The sequence below is a fragment of the Coregonus lavaretus genome (assembly GCF_964263955.1).
Source record: "Coregonus lavaretus genome assembly, contig: HAP1_SCAFFOLD_1026, whole genome shotgun sequence".
NCBI lineage: Eukaryota > Metazoa > Chordata > Actinopteri > Salmoniformes > Salmonidae > Coregonus > Coregonus lavaretus.
Window position 1 is genome coordinate 32,549 of NW_028167062.1, and position 14,298 is coordinate 46,846.

A 14,298-nucleotide genomic window follows, 5' to 3' on the forward strand; every position below is an offset into this window, starting at 1 on the left:
TTTGCCCATGGGAGAAGTATATTTCCCCCCCCCATTCTTTTTTCCACGCTACTTCATCTCAAATTGTTGAATGAGTTTCCTGTATACAATAGATATTATATTCCTTCTCTTTGAGCCATGTAAATATTGTTCTTCTTTTGTTATTATCAACTTATTTCACCATACACCATAATGAGATACAAGTTTCAAGTCAATTTATCATTATATATGTTTGTAAATTTACCAATAAAAAATACCGTAATGATTGAGTGTCTATATAGCTGTACCGTGATATTTGCATTGCTACGGAGTAACCCTTCAATTGTTCTCCACTAATTCCCCCATCCATCGAAAACAGCACACAGTGCCACCCACAAAACAGAATCAGATTAACCGCCAAAAGCATTTCCAATGCTTTCACCTCTATATATACATCTATATAACTCTTTTTTTTAAATTATGCATATCCTATTTTCCATCATTATCAATTAATATGCATAATAATGTCGGCAGTTCACGCATAGGATTCTAACATATAACCCGGATTGCCATTGTATTACATTTAATTCATTGACAAGCAATTATTATCCTAGCAAATAATTCCCGTGGTCCATCCCATACCCCCCCCCCCTCCCCCCCAACATCCCCACCCCCCCACAACAGATGCCAGACAAGCACACACGCACATACTCACATACTCCAACACACTCAACCCCCTCCTCCACAATCCACCATAAAATCAGATACTCAACGGCTGTTATATCCCAGAGCCCAACTAGAGAAATAACTTTATTTACGAGTGCACATACAGTTAAAGTTGATTGAGAAAGCATGCAGATTGAGCAGAAATTTATAACAATGTGAGATTTGATTAATCTACTTAATCTATGTCAAGCCCTAGGTGATGGAGATCAGATCCACCCTCTTCACCTGAGACACAAACATTCTGATCCCCTGTTGTAACCATTTTCCCAAGCATCTCCATGCGGTCAGACCTTTGATTATTTTGTGCCACCAGGGCCACAATGATAAACCCCCTCTCTGATTGTCCGAGTGTGACCCCCTCCCCATGGGTTACTGCAGCCAGTGTTGCCAGCACTGCCACTACCTGGGTGGGCGTACCCCACCGGAATCCCCACCGGCTAGGTAAAAGGTCGTCAAGGTTCTCATTAGCAGCTTTGAGAATTTCCTTATATATTATGCTCTCCCATCAGGGGGCTCTGGCTTTGTAGGACCAACCCTGCCAGGCAGGCTCAGAATCTTGAGGGGGCGGTGCTGCTCAAGTAGGTCTCTGACCGCATTTATTTCTCTGTTTAGGCTGCATATTCAAAGCAGGTCCATAAAAGAGATGGGAACTTCTCTTTGGTGTATGGGTCGCTCAGGTGGGTGTCCAGGTTATAGGGTTAGGGATCTTTCCATCATGATAGGACAATGAAAAATTAGATTAGATGTATACTATATTTTAAAATGTATATCCCTCATCTACACAAAATTGAAAGCTCTCTCTCACTACCCCTGCTCATAGACCCCCGGTCGGCTCTGGGATATGCAACCATTTCCCCTCTCACTCACTTAACGCCGCACCTTTTCAAACACAAAAATACACACCACATGGTTGACTGCGGAAGAAATGGGCCGAGCGTGCAAACGCACCCGCATCCACATCTGCCGCAAGGGGGAAAGGACGCCAGAGAGAGCACAGGACCAACCACAACAACCATCCGCCAAAACAACAACCTCCCGCCAAAAAAGCCATGTTCTAATTATTTGTATTTAAAGATGTATTATTCTGCTTGTTATATCGTTTTATCCTTTTATAAAATACTATACTTACTATAAATGTTTTTTAATATTACAATCCCTATTTGACATTTTAGTCATTTAGCAGACGCTCTTATCCAGAGCGACTTACAGGAGCAATTAGGGTTAAGTGCCTTGCTCAAGGGCACATCGACAGATTTTTCACCTAGTCGGCTCAGGGATTAGAACCAGCAACCTTTTGATTACTGGCACAATGCTCTTAACCACTAAGCTACATGCCGCCCCCTATCATTGCCAGTATCAGGTGCTCCAATATTTGACTCCTCTATTACAACTTTTAGAATAGCCATGGAGTAGTCTTTGTGTCTCTGAACATTTGGTTGTCAATATATAATTTATCCACCACTAGTACAACACGTTTCCCTTTTAATCTGTTTTCCTTGAAGATTGGATACAGAACTTTGCGCCTTTCTACAATCTCCCTCAGGAACTGATCATTCATGCCTATTTTCGTGCCAGCAAGTCTTTTTCCTAGGCTTTTCACCATAGCTTTATCCTTAAAAAAAGCAAATTTGGCAACGATTGGGCGCTCATATTTCTGTCCTCTTTTTCCGAAACGATGTACATGTTCGAGTTGGATTTTATCGACAGCCTCGAGTGGGATTTCTAGCGCTGTATGCAGGAAGTCCTTAATAATATTCTCTGTTATTTCTCCCTCCTTTTCCTGAATACCCGTAAGTACTAGATTTTCCCTCATCGATCTAGTTTGGATGTCTAGTAAGGCTTCTCTCAGAAGATTGTTCTCCTTTTTTAGTTCCCTAACTTCCGTTTCCATTTTAGAGACTGTCACTTTTAATTCTTTGGTTTCTTTCTCCATTACCAAAGCTTTTTCGTCACTCATTTGAAGACTCGCTTTCAACTCTTTTACGTCTATACTGACCAATTCTAGTATGCCCAATTTGTCATTTATCGACTTCAACAGGTCGCTTTCCACACTTACCATACCCAGTGGTGAAAAGCATATATCATCTGTATCAGTCGATGAGTCGCGTTTCCTTTTGGGGATCGGCTGTCCACGCTTGTCTTCAGTCATGTTTGGGTGTTGCGTGTTGTTGTAATATTTGTCGATATATTTCTCTAGCCCTATGATCTGTTTTGTGTTATTATCCAGATTGAATTATATTAACTGCGAATATATGAAATGCTAATATTTAGTCTAACTTACTGATTTTGAATATTATGTTTTTATCTTGAGGTGTTTTGTACCGATTTCTATTCAATACGCCATCTTGTCTACGCGTGCCTTGCTCTTTGTGGTTTTAGACTGGGTTTCTATACAAGCACTTTGTGACAACTGCTGATGTAAAAAATGTCTTCTGGGAATGCATATGAAGCAGACCAGGCCCGGGTTTGGGGTTTGAGAAGTCAATGAGAGGTAAAAATGACTTCCTTAGTTGTTAATTTTGAAAATGTTCTGTCTTAAGTAGTTAGTCAAAAACAACTTCATATCGAAGGAGTGCCTTTGATTTGACGGCCTGCACATGTGCAGTTCGGCACAAGACGAACATTAGACCCAATGACGTATTTCTGCGCATGAGCTTCAAATCAAATCAAATTGTATTTCTCACATGCGCCAAATACAACAGTGGTAAACTTTACCATGAAATGCTTACTTACGAGCCCTTTCCCAACAATGCAGAGTTGAAAAGTCACAAAAATTCACAAAATAAAAAAAGAAAATAGTAACATAATAAAATAACAATAATGAGGCTATGAGGAGTACCAGTACTGAGTCAATGTGCAGGGGTACCAGGTAGTTGAGGTAATTGAGGTAATATGTATATGTAGGTAGGGGTGAAAGTGACTAGGCAATCAGGAAAGAGATTACATCTCCTCATCCAGGGAGTGCACACACACACACACTCACTGACACACACACACACACACACACAGGGAGGGAATGTTGTGTTAGTTTAATATTGTTTAATATTGTTTCAGGACTATGAAAATGGAAAAAAGTATTAACCTATGGATTACGAAAACAACAAAAATAATTGGGAAAATGTGAGAGGAGAAATGACTAGAGACAGTGTTGGTTCACCTACTGGAGGGCTCTTCTTTATCTACAGTGGTGTTACTTTGGCAGATAATGTCACCCATCTAAATAAATAGTATATATATATATTTAACTAAATGTATGGTGTTTTTGGTTTATGTCAGTTTCATTGTTTGTTATGCTATAAATTGTTATTTTATGGTTGTAAGTGGTCAAATGAACTAGAAAATGTCATATTTTGAAATTCTGAGTAATTACTACTTTAGTAAGGATACACTTTATTCAGTACTACTGCAGTTGATGACTACTTCCAATAGATAGCAGCATAAAACCACAAATGACATTTCAGAATATTCCTTTAGTTTTCTCCCTGGATACACCACCACTCCCCCTCACAGGAAAACTCCTGCACACGCTTTTTACTGTTTCTTTCCACACTGCTAACGCAAGAGGAACGACTGAAAAAGCATTTAACACATTACTGTGAAGTAATATAATGATGATTATTATTAGCTGTTTTGAAATTATACTTGATTACTATAACGATTATCAATAAGCCTGAACATTAATTTAGTCACCTCTGGTCGAGAAAAACGTATTTTCCTAGTACATTCATTGTCAGATTCATCAACCAGCAGCGAGCACTCTGCCTTCTAGCACAAGCGAGGGGCATGTTGAGGTACATTTGCTAACCGAGAGGGTTGCATGATGTAATTTATTGGTGGGCTGGAAGACGCACTCTTGTCTTATCTATTCCGAGGTTGTTTACTCCCAATATCAGATATTAAGATCATTTTTTATAATGCATGTATACTAGGGTTGAGGTTAGCGCATCTGACTAGTGATTAATTACCCAGGGTTCAACACCTGCTATAGTCACTATTTAATTGCTCTTCTAAAAGCAACACAGGCCTAATATGAGATATATAGCTAACTAAAGTAATGAGTGACAGTCTTAGTTAATCACGGGACATATAGTCTTTGGTTGCATGCTATTTTATGTTAATGATATTGTTGCTTGTAGCCTATAACTGATGCTTTGTGGTCTTATGCTGCCATCTATTGGAAATATTTATTAATTAAAAGTTATTAATTCACGTACAGCCTTGCAATAATAAATATCATAAAATAACTTATGGGTTAAGGCTAAAATAGGTTATACCTAGGGTTAAGTCTAAAATAGGTTATACCTAGGGTTAGAGTTTCTGTATAGCACTTTGTGACATCTGCTGGTGTAGAAAGAGCTTTATAAATACATTTGATTGATTGTTAGGTTTAGGGGTTTTAAGGCAAAAAACAGTATGGGTTTATGGCACTCTTGCTCCTCCTTGTGGCCGTATGTGGGTACTACATACCTCATTCACAACACCTGCTAGGCTCATAATCTGAGGTAGCAACTGCGTCAGATCTACAAATCCATTAGCTAGACCACCCGATTAGAGAACAATCACCCCATTATATCCATTTGGTTTGCAACTCAGTGAACCTGTGCAGCATTCGCTCAATTCGATGCCTACAAACGAAGATTTCGATGCATATCAAATTACCCAGCAGCCATATAGAAACAACAAATCATCAAAAAAAAGTGTATTTCTTAATTAAAAAATGTTTTCTGGCTGTTTAAATCGGCCACATCTTGAAAAAGAGGAGGGACATGCGTTTTTTTTTAAACTTTTGATGGCTATCAAATCTTGTTAATAATAATTTACCTGAGGTAAACCTACAGGGTTAACACTCACCAAGTAGCCGTAACCTTGTTAATAATAAGTTACCTGAGGTAAACCTACAGGGTTAACGCTCACCAAGTAGCTGTAACCTTGTTAATAATAAGTTACCTGAGGTAAACCTACAGGGTTAACACTCACCAAGTAGCCGTAACCGTGTTAATAATAAGTTACCTGAGGTAAACCTACAGGGTTAACGCTCACCAAGTAGCTGTAACCTTGTTAATAATAAGTTACCTGAGGTAAACCTACAGGGTTAACACTCACCAAGTAGCCGTAACCGTGTTAATAATAAGTTACCTGAGGTAAACCTACATTGTTAACGCAGGCAGGTCTCATTGATAACAATAGTGAAGCTGGCATTGTGACTCAGAACAATGGGCTGGGAATAGAACGTTCTGAAGGCGAGTCGGTGTCACGGAGCTCAATAGAACTAATAGGAGCTGGTAGGGTGAAAAATGCCCAAACATGAGGCCTGTTTTTTCGCGATTACTTCATAAGTAGGGACATAAGGTAATATTATGAAACTGGGCTCCATGGCGGATGCAATGAACTAGTTTTTATCAAGATAAAAAGCGTAAAAAATGTCATGGAGCCCAGTTGAGGCGCCCCGAAAATAATATTCAAAAGTTCAGTCCTTGGACACAGAGGGGTTAAACACTAAAGTTACCGTCCATCTAGTGAAGAGAGGAGAACCGGACAGATGGATGGTAGGTAGCCAGCATCCGTCAACGAGAGAGGGAGAAGCTCTCCACAGTATTTAACAGGTGGAAGAAACAACCAGGGAGCTCCATCGGTCCACAAGAAATGCAGGCAGCCGGTGATGATGTAGTGGTAGCTAGGATAACTAGGATGCTGCTGGTAGAGTAGCTAGCTTAGCTAGCTGTACCGACTAGCTTGGATAGCTAGCAGGTCGTTCGTCTGTCCCTCGAGGATGATGACGAACCCGTTGAACCACACAATTAAACAAGGATAGCGAGTGAAAAGGATCTGGCTACACTCATACTGTCCCTGACCAAAAAGCAAATTGAACAATAAACTCAGGCATCTCAACACTGAAACGAACTCCGTCATTATTCCCCAAGATCACCTCAGCCCTAACTGGACAATATCCTGGCACCACACCAGATGTGGACGCGGACAGTTCCAGAACGTGGACATGAGCAGAGCAACACAACAAACTAAACCAAATCTTTACAGTGGGTTACATTAGTAATATTCATTTATATATAACAAATATTCAAAGTTTCACGTATCCAAAAAGCGTCTCAGAGTAGAAAAATTGGTCCTCTCTCTCCCCAGACAGACTCATTTAATACTGGGTCGTTACAATATTTTGAGATCTGGGCCCATTTCCAAAAAGCGTCTCAGAGTAGAAAATGTGTCGTATAAGTGCTGAGAATAAAGACTTCTACTCTTATGGGTATAAATTAAAGCTATTCATGAAGCCTCTAGTCCCACCTAGTCGGCAGATATTTAGGACACCTCATGAGCTGTCCTAACCAGTTAAGAGTTAACAGCAGGTGTCTTGATAATACTATAGAATAATGCAGTGAGTCAGTGATTGCTTTGGAGTAGTTAAAAATAATATTTTTATATTTCTATATGATCAATCCATAAATAATATAGACCTACATGCAACAGTATGTCTTGTGCTTTTGGCAATGATTTCTGTATAATAATTATGTATAACAACTGATACCATGTATGTCTGCATAGCATTTGGTCTTCATTTTGGCATATTAACTCATGCTTATTTCTGAAGAGTAACTCAGGTTTTCGCCCAGCGGCTAAGGAGTTGGAGCTGTGGCAGGAGTTGGACCTATGTCAGAAAGGTGGCTGGTTCGAATCCCGTGCCGGGCGCTGGAAATAACAGGTGGGCTTGATCTGACCTGGAGGGCTGCTGCGTTCACATCCTCAAAACATTCACCTTTCGTTGATCAGAACTATAGAGGTTCTTCTTCACTGAACCCAAAAATATATATTACTTTTATTGGTTCCATACAGTTGAAGTCGGAAGTTTACATACACTTAGGTTGGAATCATTAAAACTCGTTTTTCAACCTCTCCACAAATTCCTTGTTAACAACTTATATTTTTGGCAAGTCGGTAAGGACATCTACTTTGTGCATGACACAATCATTTTTCAAACAGTTGTTTACAGACAGATTATTTCACTTATAATTCACTGCATCTCAATTCCAGTGGGTCAGAAGTTTACATACACTAAGTTGACTGTGCCTTTAAACAGCTTGGAAAATTCCAGAAAATGATGTCATGGCTTCAGAAGCTTCTGATATTCTAATTGACATAATTTGAGTCAATTGGAGGTGTACCTGTGAATTTATTTCAAGGCCTACCTTCAAACTCAGTGCCATTGTTCTCTTTTACTTTACTTTCTTTTTACTTTTCTCTTTTTTTTAGTTGAAATTTGAAAATGAATTTTCCCACACAGCAGGAAATGCATACTTGTAATGTATTCAAGGTTTGAAAAGGCTTCTAAAGTTTATAATTTCCACTTCAAAATGTCAGACTTATTTTGCTATAATGAAAAATGTATCAACCCCTACAAAAAATGTCCATTAGTTATAATCCACATAATATAATTCACATTTCCTGTTGCTGCAGGATGCTGCAGGATTATTTTCCTGCTGAGAGAAACTGGGTCAAATTAAGATATGGCATCTGTAAGTGCATTCATCTTACAATAGCTAGGTGAGACAACCACATATCACAGTCATATATACAGGATATAAACATTTTATTCTAGCTGAACAATGGAAATGTAGTGTTTTGCAAACAACAACAAAAAAAATGCATACACATTTAAAATCTATGAATTACAAATCTGAGAAAAGTAATATTAGCAATAAATTATATATATTTTTAAACACAAATGTGATTTTTTGGGGGGAAATAGCGTTTTGGAAATAAACATAATAAATTCTTCATATAATTGTTATCTCACCTCTTAGCTTTGGTGTCATGTTCCCCAGAGAGACGCATTTTAGAGGCAGGCCCCCCCTCCTCTCTCTCTCCAGAGAGACTCATTTTAGAGGCAGGGCCCCCCTCCTCTCTCTCCCCAGAGAGACTCATTTTAGAGGCAGGGACCCCCTCCTCTCTCTCCCCAGAGAGACTCATTTTAGACCACTGACCCCTAAACAGAGATGCAGCATGTTGGTTGTGGTGAACACAGTGACAACTCATTCTAGAATGTCAATTTTTCTCTTTTACTCATGATCTCTTAGAAATAAAATATTTACTAACAGACACATGCAAATAGTCGGGTGATTTAATTTAATCACATGAACATTGTTACGTTCCTCAACAAGAAATAAAACATTGTCTCTCAAACAGAAGAAGGAACTAACAAAGAGTCACTGACAACAACCAAAACGAAACAGGTGGTTTTAGGAGGGGTTCTGAAAGACACTCATGGGGGTGTCCACTTGTGGTGGGAAAACAGAGGCTTTCTGAACCCTTTGGGGCTTTCAACAAATTTTGCAGAAAACGCCATGGATAGATTTGAGTACTAATAAAAATAACATTTAGTTAGTTATGTTTTCAAAAATTATGCATCTGTGGTATTATTTAGGATACTAAATACAGAAGATTATCAAAGGTTATACTAAATAAAACACATTATTTAAACAACAATGGGAAAATCCCAATCCCTGTCCCTACCTGCTGAGCTCCCATTCAGGGGCTACAAACTGGAAGACATCAAACTAAATGTATAAATAAGGTGTCCAGTAGAGGTCAGTGTTTGAAAGAGACTTTGCATCTAAAAAAAAAGCACCGGCACCAGGGAGAAATCAGTGAGATCTCTCGCATTTTGTGAGGCCGGTTGGACGTACTGCCAAATTCTCTAAAACGACGTTGGAGGCAGCTTACGGTAGAGAAATTAACATTCAATTATCTGGCAACAGCTCTGGTGGACATTCCTGCAGTCAGCATGCCAATGGCACGCTCCCTCAAAACCTGAGACATCTGTGGCATTGTGTTTTGTGACAAAACAGCACATTTTCAAGTGGCCTTTTATTGTCCCCAGCACAAGGTGTACCTGTGTAATGATCATGCTGTTTAATCAGCTTCTTGATATTCCACCCCTGTCTGGTGGATGGATTATCTTGGCAACTAATAAATGCTCACTAACAAGGATGTTAACAAATTTGTGCACAAAATTGGAGAGAAATATGTTTTTTGTGCGAATGGAACATTTCTGGGATATTTTATTTCAGCTCATGAAACATGGGACCAACACTTTACATGTTGCATTTATATTTTTGTTCTGTATAGATAAAAACACAAAGCTTCCAGCAGATGTCAGTGCTCTTCTGACAGCTGTCAGATGGTAATGTGATGTCCGAAGCTTCGACCGTCATCATCACGTAGTATTGGTACTTTGATACAAGCATTGATACGTTGTGTCGAATCAGTAGTGCTTTGAAAACTGCAGCGGCGCATCGGAGCTCCGGTATTAATCGTCCAATCCCTGGTGTCCACTGAATGTTGACTAGCAACAAGAAAGTGGTACCTAAAAGACTCCCACCATGAGTGCCCATTGAAGTGGCTCCAGACGAGGACATCTGAAATAAAAACCCTCCAACTTACAATATGGAGTAAAAAAAACAAGTGGAGCAAACCAAACCAGACCAAACCAGACCAAACCAAACCAGACCAGACCAAACCAGACCAAACCAGACCAAACCAGACCAAACCAGACCACACCAAACCAGACCACACCAGACCACACCAAACCAGACCAAACCAAACCACACCAGACCAAACCAGACCAAACCAAACCACACCAGACCAAACCAGACCAAACCAGACCAGACCAAACCAGACCAAACCACACCAGATCAAACCAAACCAGACCAAACCAAACCAGACCAAACCAAACCAAACCAGACCAAACCAAACCAGACCAGACCAAACCAAACCAGACCAAACCAGACCAAACCAGAGCAATCCAGACCACACCAAACCAGACCAAACCAGACCAAACCAGTCCAAACCAAACCAGACCAGACCAGATCAAACCAGACCAAACCAGACCAAACCAGACCACACCAAACCAGACCAAACCAGACCAAACCAGACCAAACCAGACCAAACCAAACCAAACCAAACCAGAACAATCCAGACCAAACCAAACCAGACCAAACCAGACCAAACCAAACCAGACCAGACCAAACCAGACCACACCAAACCAGACCAAACCAGACCAGACCAAACCAAACCAAACCAAACCAAACCAAACCCTGGGAGATACAAGACAGAAATACTTTGTTCATCAACTTAAAGAAGCAGAGCTACAAAGAGGTGCCAGTCTTCTAACATCTCTAAGGCCAACCAGAACACTGGACCAGCTACTCTTCAATATCACATAACAGATGGAACCCTTCTGACTAAAGAGATGACAAGCCAGCACAGGCATAAGCATACTGTCTATTGAGGTGGCGCCAAGAGGTGCGGCCAACGTGCTAACGTCCAAACCTCAAAATATAAATGGAAATACCAAAGCCTGTAACAACATGTAGTCGTGACTGATATTTTTCACCTCATCTTCCTGTTACTGTTTGTTAAGGTAGTTATAGACAGTGCAGCAACACAAGGCCACATTCCTCTCAGCCCTTCCACTCTCTCAGGCTAATGTGTATTTATTAAAAGTAGACTATTTCTTTCAATCTGTTCTTTTCTAAACGTATCTGAGAATGTAGACAGAAGGGCTAAAACGGGCATGATTGATCTGAGGGGAAATCATTGATACATTCAGAAAGTATTTTTGCAACAAGTAGGAGATTTATATTATGTAAAGTAGGCTAGGTTATAATATATAATAGTGGTTTGTTAGTGATATGCAGATGGAGGTCTATACCTCAGCTATAGCCTACATATCCTAGATGACAAGCCTAAACCTGTTCAGATCAGTTCCCATAACGTTTCAGGCCTACCAGTAGCAGGACAGAGCATGTAGCCTAGGCATGAGCAATATGTGTATGTGTTATTTCATAGTTTTGATGTCTTCACTATTATTCTACAATGTAGAAAATAGTAAAAATAAAGAAAAACCCTGGAATGAGTAGGTGTGTCCAAACTTTTGACTGGTACTGTACTTCAGATGTAGCCTACATATCCTAGATGACCAGCCTAAACCGGTTCAGATCAGTTCACATAGGTTATCAGTAGCAGGACTGATCACCTACAAATCGGTTTTAAGTCCAAATAACAGGGCATGTAGCCTTGGCCAAATATTTTCAAAACATTTCCTAAAGAGACCATCTGGGCCCGGTTTCCCAAAAGCACCTGAAGGCTAAGTTAATCGTTAGAACCTTTGTAGGAGTATTGTTAAATCTCCAAGCTGTTTCCCAAAACCATTGTTTCTTTATTTTTACTATTTTCTACATTGTAGAATAATAGTGAAGACATCAAAACTATGAAATAACACATATGGAATCATGTAGTAACCAAAAAAGTGTTAAATAAATCAAAATATATGTTATATTTGAGTTTCTTTAAATAGCCACACTTTGCCTTGATGACAGCTTTGCACACTCTCAACCAGCTTCACTTGGAATGCTTTTCCAACAGTCTTGAAGGAGTTCCCACATATGCTGAGCACTTGTTGGCTGCTTTTCCTTCACTCTGCGGTCCGACTCATCCCAAACCATCTCAATTCGGTTGAGGTCGGGTATTATGGAGGCCAGGTCATCTGATGCAGCACTCAATCACTCTCCTTCTTGGTAAAATAGCCCTTACACAGCCTGGAGGTGTGTTGGGTAATTGTCCTGCTGAAAAACCAATGATAGTCCCACTTAAACCAAACCAGATGGGATGGCGTATCGCTGCAGAATGCAGTGGAAGCCATGCTGGTTAAGTGTGCCTTGAATTCTAAATAAATCAGAGTGTCACCAGCAAAGCACCACCACACCATAACACCTCCTCCTCCATGCTTTACTGTGGGAAATACACATGCAGAGACCCACACCGCGTCTCACAAAGACACAGCGGTTGGAACCATAAATCTCAAATTTGGACTCCAGACCAAAGGACAAATTTGCACCGTTCTAAAGTCCATTGCTCATGTTTCTTGGCCCAAGCAAGTCTCTTCTTATTATTGGTGTCCTTTAGTAGTGGTTTCTTTGCAGCAATTCAACCATGAAGGCCTGATTCACACAGTCTCCTCTGAACAGTTGATGTTGAGATGTGTCTGTTACTTGAACTTTGTGAAGCATTTATTTGGGCTGCAATTTCTGAGGCTGGTAACTCTAATGAACGTATCCTCTGCAGCAGAGGTAACTCTGGGTCTTCCATTCCTGTGGCGGTCCTAATGAGAGCCAGTTTCATCATAGCGCTTGATGTTTTTTGCCACTGCACTTGAAGAAACTCTCAAAGTTCTTGAAATGTTCCGTATTGACTGACCTTCATGACTTAAAATAGTGATGGACTGTCATTTCTTTTTGCTTTTTTGAGCTGTTCTTGCTATAATATGGACTTGGTATTTTACCAAATAGGGTTATCTTCTGTATACCCCCCTACCTTGTCACAACACAACTGATTGGCTCAAACGCATTCAGAAGGAAAGAAATTCCACAAATTAACTTTTAAGAAGGCACAACTGTTAATTGAAATGCATTCCAGGTGACTACCTCATGAAGCTGGTTGAGAGAATGCCAAGAGTGTGCAAAACTGTCATCAAGGCAAAGGGTGGCTATTTGAAGAATCTCAAATATAAAATATATTTTTGTTGAACACTTTTTTGGTTACTACATGATTCCATATGTGTTATTTTATAGTTTTAATTTCTTCACTATTATTCTACAATGTAAAAATTAGTAAAAATAAAGAATGAGTAGGTGTGTCCAAACGATGTCGGGAAGATTATGATATCAATAGTGTAGAAAACAGCGGGCAGGGTGGTAAACCCAAAGGCAAACACCCTACGCATCGCAGAAATGGGAATTGTAACCTGACTCACACTGTCCCCTACAAAAGTCCCGTGCTTCGACTACTCAGACCCCTCACATGTCCGGGCCATAAATTCTGATGGCCTCACAGACACCATACCACTTCTGACACCAATGTAGCGAACAGCGGGTCAGGGAAGCGAACCATCCTACGCATCGCGCCGTTGGCGCCAATTGGGTTACTTGGTTGGAATTGTGACGTGGCTCATATAGCGAGGATCACTACAATATAGTAGAACTATGATACAATTACATTTATCATATGAAAAGTTAAATGTAGAACTATAATATATGAATATATTGAATTTGACTTGCCCACATACAGTTAGCTCCATTTTGTATGATTAAACTGACACGTACCTGTCTCAGTAGAAGTCGACTGTTAGGTCTGAGGGTTTTACTTCCATTCACTGTACTAAAATTACACCAGACATTTAATTTCTCTACACACTTTATAATAATCCCTGGAAAGATTCTCACCTTGTAGCCTGAATTCAAAACATGTCAAGTCGTTGAGATAGTTTCAGTTCTGCTGAGAGCACCTTCCTGATGACTAGCACTCTGTGTATTCTTATGGGTGAAGTCTGATCTGGAATGTGAAGCTAACTGAAATGTAGATAAGCTATAAAAAACAGTATATCTAGCTTGCATCATAGTACACCCCTCAGGCTAAGTTCAGGTTTCAGCATGAGGCAGACATCAACAGCCGAGTTGTGGGCTACTACCTTGGTCGTATTCATTAGTTTAAACCGCAGCCAACAGTTTTAAAATGTTGCATAAACAGTTTACTCCAAACGCTGTACAA

General features: G+C 39.9%; 1 protein-coding gene across 1 annotated transcript in view; it reads right to left on the bottom strand.

Annotated features, from left to right (window-relative positions):
* LOC311113931 (NLR family CARD domain-containing protein 3-like) overlaps positions 1-14,084 on the bottom strand; it is a 32,145-nt gene extending 18,061 nt beyond the window's left edge. Inside the window, exons 1-2 of the mRNA XM_084189205.1 lie at positions 13,974-14,084; positions 8,489-8,677 (exon numbers count right to left, since the gene is read on the bottom strand). Of these exons, the coding sequence (XP_084045331.1) occupies positions 8,489-8,661 (173 nt within the window). The 5' untranslated portion in view covers positions 8,662-8,677; positions 13,974-14,084. The remainder of the gene's footprint in view (positions 1-8,488; positions 8,678-13,973) is intronic.
* Between the last annotated feature and the right edge of the window lie 214 nt (positions 14,085-14,298).